This window comes from Zosterops lateralis (assembly GCF_965231275.1).
Source record: "Zosterops lateralis genome assembly, chromosome: 4".
NCBI classification, from domain to species: domain Eukaryota; kingdom Metazoa; phylum Chordata; class Aves; order Passeriformes; family Zosteropidae; genus Zosterops; species Zosterops lateralis.
Window position 1 is genome coordinate 70,646,598 of NC_139765.1, and position 7,085 is coordinate 70,653,682.

General features: G+C 46.7%; 1 protein-coding gene across 1 annotated transcript; it reads right to left on the reverse strand.

Moving 5' to 3' along the window:
• Nucleotides 1–5,895, reverse strand: LOC310908124 (endonuclease domain-containing 1 protein-like). The gene is made up of 3 exons (XM_083858808.1): nucleotides 5,640–5,895; nucleotides 2,413–2,732; nucleotides 1–1,288 (listed from the first exon to the last, which is right to left on the reverse strand). Exons 2-3 carry the CDS (start codon nucleotides 2,695–2,697, stop codon nucleotides 743–745), a joined length of 831 nt encoding a protein of 276 aa, XP_083714934.1. The 5' UTR covers nucleotides 2,698–2,732; nucleotides 5,640–5,895; the 3' UTR covers nucleotides 1–742.
• Between the last annotated feature and the right edge of the window lie 1,190 nt (nucleotides 5,896–7,085).

Genomic DNA, 7,085 nt, shown 5'->3' on the forward strand with positions numbered 1-7,085 from the left:
ACACTTTTATGGATAAATTTCCCTGACTTGAAGACAGATTTCTCACTTCCTAATGGAAATTGGATATCATGTGGAGTCTGTTCTCTCAGACCTTCCTGAAAATTAATCAGAGGCCTTTGGGAGTCTTGCATTGTCTTGAACGCCTCTACAGTCCATTTGTCTCCCTCTACTCTGTTCTGGTGAGACCCACCTGCAGTGCTGCCTCCAGCTCTGTGATCCACAACACAAGGACACAAAGCTGTTGGAGTGGAGTCCAGAGGAGGCTACAAAGATGCTCCAAGAGCTGGAGCACATCTGCTCAGGAGAGAAGGTGAGAGAGCTGAGGGTGAGAGCCTAGAGAAAAGAAGGCTCTTGGGAGAACTTGGACCCCTTCCAGAGTCTAAAGGGTTTTAAAAAAGAGAGGGACTTTGGACAAGGGTATGGAGTGGCAGGACAAGAGGGAATGGCTTTAAACTGAAAGCAGGTAAGGGTTAGATTAGTTGTTAAGAAGAAATTCTTTATTGTGAGGGTGGTAAGGCCCTGGGAAAGGTTGTCCAGAGAAGTTGTGGCTGTTCCATCCCTGGAAGTGTTCAAAGCCAGGTTGGACAGGAGCCACTGAGGATCGTGGAAGGTGTTCCCTGCTCATGGCACGAGAGCTGAGACTACATGGATGGTCTTTGAAATTCCTTCCAGCCCAAACCATTCTGTGATTCTATGACATGTGGCAAAAGCTCCTGAGCCTGTTCCACCCAGGATGTGAAGCTTATTCCCGGGGACAGTCACTGTCAAACAGGGAAACCTGTCCCCTCCCATAGAGCTCAGTTAATGTGTCCTCCAGCTCCCCCAGAGTGAGGAGCTGAACCTGGTTCTTGTCATTCTCAGCGATGACCGCCCAAGCCTTTATGTAGTTGTTGTCCACCATGCAGCAGGCAGCTGACCAGAGGTGGCTGGGTTTATTAACCCTGCCCTTGGCAATGAAGTTGTTCCCAGGCACAGCACCCACGATGACATAGGTGGTTTGACATCCCTGGGTATTCCTGATCATGGTTTGCTGCTCATAGTTGTTCCAGGCGCCGCCGTTGAGTTTCTCATCCTGGGGCACTATGTTGGTGAGGGTGAAGGTAGCAATCCTGCTGCTGTAGTCATCGTGGTGGCCATTGGGGTTCAAATGGCCCCGGTTCAAACCCGTCAGGTTCTTGTAGTCACGAAGGATCGCTTGGCTCTGGCTGAGTTTCTCTAAGCTGACATTGTAGTGATTTAAGAGTGTCCACTCTTTTTCCATAGTTTTAGGATAAGTTGGGCCAATCAGCTTGACAGAAAAAGAAGAGGAAAAGATGTTAGTATTGGGGATAATGGAACAGATTTCCCCACAGCAGAAGTCTCTGAGTGTCAAGATCCCATTTTTTGTCTGGTCCTGATGTGGTACAATACCAGATTTGTTACTTAAGTTCCTGTGAGGAACAAATGCAAATTTTTTTTTTATTATTTCAGAAATTCATTTCACATTCAGTGCATTACATATAGCTATCCTTTGGAACACTATATATGAGTTTCTTCTGTGGTTCATTTTCACCTAAATCAATCCTGCCACTCTGTCTCTAGCAATGACATGAATTTCCTCTTTTTGTGTCTGTTATTTCCTTGGCCTGTTTTCCTAAAGTTTTGAAGTTTGTCTGAAAGATGTGTGGAAGAGCTCTGTAGTTTGTGGAGTTCTCTCTGTCTGCTGGATACTTCTGGACCAAGCCTGAGCCAAAGGTGCTCAGGGGTCACTGCCCATGGGTGGAGATCACACCCTTCTGACTGGACTGACACTGATGCTCCTCACTCTTCACTGCCTGAAATGTCACTCCACAAGTCCCTCCACTTTTAACCTGAGCCTCTCATCAGCCAGGGCTTGTGTCTGCCTAGGCTTTGTCCCTGGGCCATCTCACCCCATTCTGAGTTTCTCCTCACTTCTCTCACACCACTCACAAAGCCTGTTGGACTCTTCACTGGGAGCAGATAAGCTCTGTCAGGGATGACGAAACAGCTCAGGGCAAAGTGGGGATCAGGTCCCAGCAGGACCATTGATCCTTCAAATTTAGCTGCTGTTGGATATCTTTTGCCTGTCACTTCTTCTCCCACCAGAGCAGGGCACAGGGAAGGGAATCATTTGACTTTGTAATGTAAAGCAAAATAATTTGATTTGCTGTTCCTGTCAGGTCAGGGCAGGAAACTGGGCACCTTTGGGATACGATTCATCTCATTCTCCTGCTGATGGCTCAGAGGAATCATGTGATGCGTCAGAAGAATCATGTGATGAAGGTGTTTGAAGTAAAATGAGGAGAATCAAATCCAGTGTGTCCATTTGCATATGTGGACAAAATAGAAATGGTAATTTTAATACTGCTTTTAATGACTGGAGGGTGATGTGCTGTGAGGGTGTGCACTCACCTGGGGCTCAACCAACCACGTTTTAGGTCTTTTTCCAGGTCCAGGCTGGTAGATGTAAGCAGAGTACACAGGAATACGCATCTTCCTGTCGTACAGGGTGGCGAAGTAATACTGGTTCTTGTAGCGCTGGCAGATCCAGGCTGGTTTCTGCGGCTCCAGGGCTTCATTTGGGGGGATCTCCCGGAAAAAAAACTGAGGACATGAAGTTTCAAAGGACGTCACCACCTCACTGTGTCCCAGCCAGAGGCAGTTGGCCAACACTTGCAGCAGCAGCAGCCACAGCATTGCAGAAGGATTTCAAGTGAAGAGTTCTTGCTTTCCTGGAAGGTAAATGCAGAGGAAGGAACTATGAGAGAGCAAGGAGGGGGTAACTTCTGTCCTCCTGGATATGGAAAAGTCATTCACTCTATAGGGTTGTGCATGGAGATGACTGGGGATGAAAGGATAATGGTAGAGAAGTTACAGAGGAAAATACAGTTGCTCCTCCCTGGATGAAACATAGTCAGCACACCTGGCCTCCCACACACAAGGAGGAATAAACCTAAGGTGGGCCTAAACAGCAGGTGGAGTGGAGACACCATGGCCAGGCTCTGTCAAAACCCTTGCTGAGGACGCCTCAGTGGTATTTTCTAGCTGATAATCTGCATGACAACTGAAAACCATGGGTGATAAAGGAAGATGTCCTATGGCACTGTTTTACACCACAACAACACAAAAACTCCAACTTCAGAAGACTGAAAATGACTCCTTTATTTTTGGGATGTGTCTCCCTTTTTATACTATTCTACACAGACCAATTGGATTGGTGGAACAAAGACAAACCTCTTCAAGCACATTGGTCAGACCAGAGGGACATCAAGAAGAAGTCCCTCCTAGGGAAAAAATGTAAACGATTTGCAGTTGCAAAAACATGTCTCTTGTTTACAGAAAATTCCCTGGAAAAGGATTTCAGAAAACCAAATATCTAGGCACAAACCAGGGCTACAATCCTGCTTCTGAATCAGCAACTATGGCAAAATTCCTCTCCTTGGACTGATGCACATCCCCATCCCAAGGTTACTCCAGGTACTTCATTGAGATAGCCACCCCCAAGGCATGAGAACCCCTCACTGAGAAAGATGTATGACTACATGCAAATGCCACCTAAATGTAAAGAAATAGTATAAAAGTGAATTAAAAATGGTGAGAAGTGATAGAAGACTCCATGGTCACTTCTGGGATCAGTTGATGGGCTGAACCTTAGGGATGCCTATTGGGTAAGAATCCTACTTTCTGCACATTGAATGATTACCTCAAGCCAGCTTTTGTTGGAGATTAAAGCTTATTATTATGTTGTTCTGAATTAGTATCTTGCTTTGAATGTATTTTTGCAGTCAGATATTTTCACTGGCAAGCTACAAACCTTAATCTGACACAGTTTTATTAATAGTGTTATTCTGTAAACAGTTGAGTCCTTCAGGGGTGCTGGCAGTTTCTGGCAGTGGGTAAAGGTGTGGAGATCCAGGAGGGGTTTCTCTGGTTGGTGTGTGACCCTGAACAAATCAGTCAAACCCTCCAACCCAGAGAACTGATTAGTGAAGGGTTCCTACAACAAGAGACTGATAAGGCAGAAGGGTTTTGGCTTTCATGTGGCACTGACTGAACAAACACTAAAGGTTTGAGCAAACCTCCCTTTTTCACATGAGAGGGTGAAATCTCAAATAGGTTTTAGGTGCCCAGAGGAGGCAATGGTGGGGGCAGAGTCTGTCTGAGGGGTGTTTCAAATCCACCCAATGCCTAAACAGCTTTCATGGCAAAGTTATTGTGGAACTGAGGTATGGCACTGAGATAAGGTCCCCTTTCCAACCTACTTCAGTTGGTCAAGAGCTCAGCTTTTGCACTGGCACTGGAAAAAAAAGGACCACAAAACAGGGCCTGGAAGCCCCTACTTCCAAACATGATCTCATAGAATCACAGAAGATGCTGAGTTGGAATGGACCCATCAGGATCATCGAGTCCAACTTCTGGGCCTGCCCAGGACAGCCCCAGAAATCCCACCATGTGCCTGACAGTGTTGTACAAACACATCTTATACTCAGGCAGGTGTGGTGATGTGACCACTTCCCTGGGGAGCCTGTCTCATGGCTCAACCACCCTCTGGATGAAAAACCTCAGCCTAAATTTCCCCTGACTCAGTTTCAGGCCATTCTCACCTTCCTCCTGCTCTGAGCACCTTCCCACAGCAGACACCGGCAGCTGGGCAGGGACTCTGCTCAGCCCCCTGCAATGCTGAGCTGGCCTTTAAGCTTATGGGCCATTGGGCAGGGAAAGAACAGCAAGGCTGGACTTCCTACACGTCTCTGGCCCCATCCAGGTTCACACAGACATGCATCTCTTCCACTCTGACCCAATATTGACCCCCAAATGATCCTCTTGGGGTCCTGCCTCTCAGCTGATATTGAGATATCAAGCTACATATACCCTTGGCTATGCCACAAGACATCTGGTCCTTTCTCTTTTTAGCAACCCCAGATCAGGAACACAGTGACCACTAAGCTGGAAACTAAGAACAGGAACAACAAGTGGTGACTTTTTACAGTACTCTGCAGAGCATGGCCATAGCTGCCCCAAATCAAGCAGAGAAGTTCCTGAAAAGTCCTTCTGCATGACCCCCCCGCAACAAGCTTAAAATATATTTAACTAACTTAATATTTAGCTTAATATTACATATATAAGAACCAACCTACTGTAGGAAAGAGCAGCACAGGATCCTGCTCGCAGCCCCAAAGTGGCAGAGGACTCTCAAACGCCTCTGCTGCAGTCTCAGACTGGCTTTTATATGATCTCCAAGTAGGCAGAGTTGTTAGATTTCCCAAGCAGGGTTTAGAGTGAGTTTTTCCAGGAGTTCAGCCACCTGTGTTTGCGAGAGGCCTCTCGCAAGGCCATGGGGTGGAGTTTTGGTGCTCGATAAACTCACCCCTCCTTCTTATTCAACAGTTTGGTGTTAATTTTCCAGGTGACTTGGCTTGAAATTCTTTACCAAATCATTCCTTCTGTCCTTGCCCTCCTTAACAGAAAGTGTTTAAGAGCTGCAAAATTCAGTGCATGCATAAACTCTTCTTGCTCCTTGGAGAGCAGGATGCTGGAACTCAGCAACTCCAGCCTCAGCTTTGTCTATATATTTATTCCAAAGCTCAGGAAAGACTTGACATATTGGAGTAAATGGTGAGAAAGGAGGAAGAGCTTACCTTTAAGCAGTGACTCAGAGCAGGCAGCTGAAGAGTTCCTTTCTTCTTCTCCCTGGAGAAACACTTGGCCGATCCTTCAGGAGTCCCAGTGCAATATATACCTGGTCATCAATCTGCCCGTTGTCATAAACAGGGAATTTCACTGAAAAGAAAGGTTTTCTGTCATTATTCAGGGAGATTTGTTCACTCCCACCCTGAAGTGGGGTGACAGTTGCTATTTGCAATTTCCTCAGGATTTCTCCCAGGTTCTTGCAGCATCACGTGCCAGGAGAAAATAACTGGGTCTGGTGACTTATCTGTTCATTTCCTCATTCCCCATGAATGGGGACCTACACGTGTTTCTGTTCCTGGCAGAACATCTCTTGTGGCATTAGACTGACTGGCCTGTCTCCGAGTACACCCAGATGTTCACAGTCTGCTCTTCTGCAGCCTCTCAGAACACAATTAGTATGGTCAGGCTGTGTATTTTCCCTTCCCTGATTGCAAAGGCTTTGCAAGAGCCCTTATTCATGCAAAGCTTGATATTGAGACGGCTCTGGGAGACCTTAGAGACCTTTCAGTACCTGAAAGTGGTTCACATGGAGAGGAACTTTTGAGAAGGGTTTGGAGTGACAGGACAACAGGGAGCAGCTTCAAATTGACAGAAGGCAGGGCTAGATTAGATGTTAGGATTAGATTTTAGTCTCAAGAAGAGCAGGCTCAGGGCACTCTGCAATTACCTGAAAGGAGGTTGTAATGAGATTGAGGTTGGTCTCTTCTGCCATGCCAGTAGTGAGGGGATTAAAGGAAAAGGCTTTAAGATGAGACAGGGGAAATTCAGATTAGATATTAGAAAAAAAACCTTTCAACTGTCATGTGGTCAGGCAATGGAAAAGGTTGCCCAGAGAGGTGCTGGAGTTACCATTCCTGGAGGTGTTTCAGAGGCATCTAGATTTGGCACTGGGTGGTTTGGATTAGTGGTTTAAGGTTTACAGTGGTAGTGCTGGGAGGATGGTGTGACAGGATGACCTTGGAGGTCTATTCCAACCTTGGATTCTGTCATTCAGTGATTCTATGGAACTGATTCCTTTCTCTTTTGGCTTCCCAAGTGTTTCACAAGCTTGCTGTGGAGGGCAGGGCATTTCTGGGTACTTCAATGGGTAAAGGTCCCCAGGACAGCCCAAGGAGCCGATGGAGGTGGAATTCATGGGGTTGGTCAATCACCCATAGTTCCAGAGCCTGGAAAGCAGGGACAGTGGGGCATGGGATGAGCAGTGGTGAGGATGAGTGTGGTCTCAAGCCCCAGCAGATGTGAAGAGGTGGCTGAGCAAGTCAGAGGGAGCCCCCTGAGGTACAGCAGAGTCCCGAAATAGGACTGATGTTGTGGGACCTGTGACATTATTGACAGCAAAAATTTCTGTAAGAAGCAACTTGTCATTTATACATGAGGTGACCCTGCAAACCAGC

Bases quoted from the DNA above. Each gene is read 5' to 3' on its own strand.
- LOC310908124 (XM_083858808.1), bottom strand. From the start codon at position 2,697: ATGCTGTGGCTGCTGCTGCTGCAAGTGTTGGCCAACTGCCTCTGGCTG. The intron at 1,289-2,412 runs GTGAGTGCACAC...TTTTCTGTCAAG, and splicing joins CGTGGTTGGTTGAGCCCCAG to CTGATTGGCCCAACTTATCC.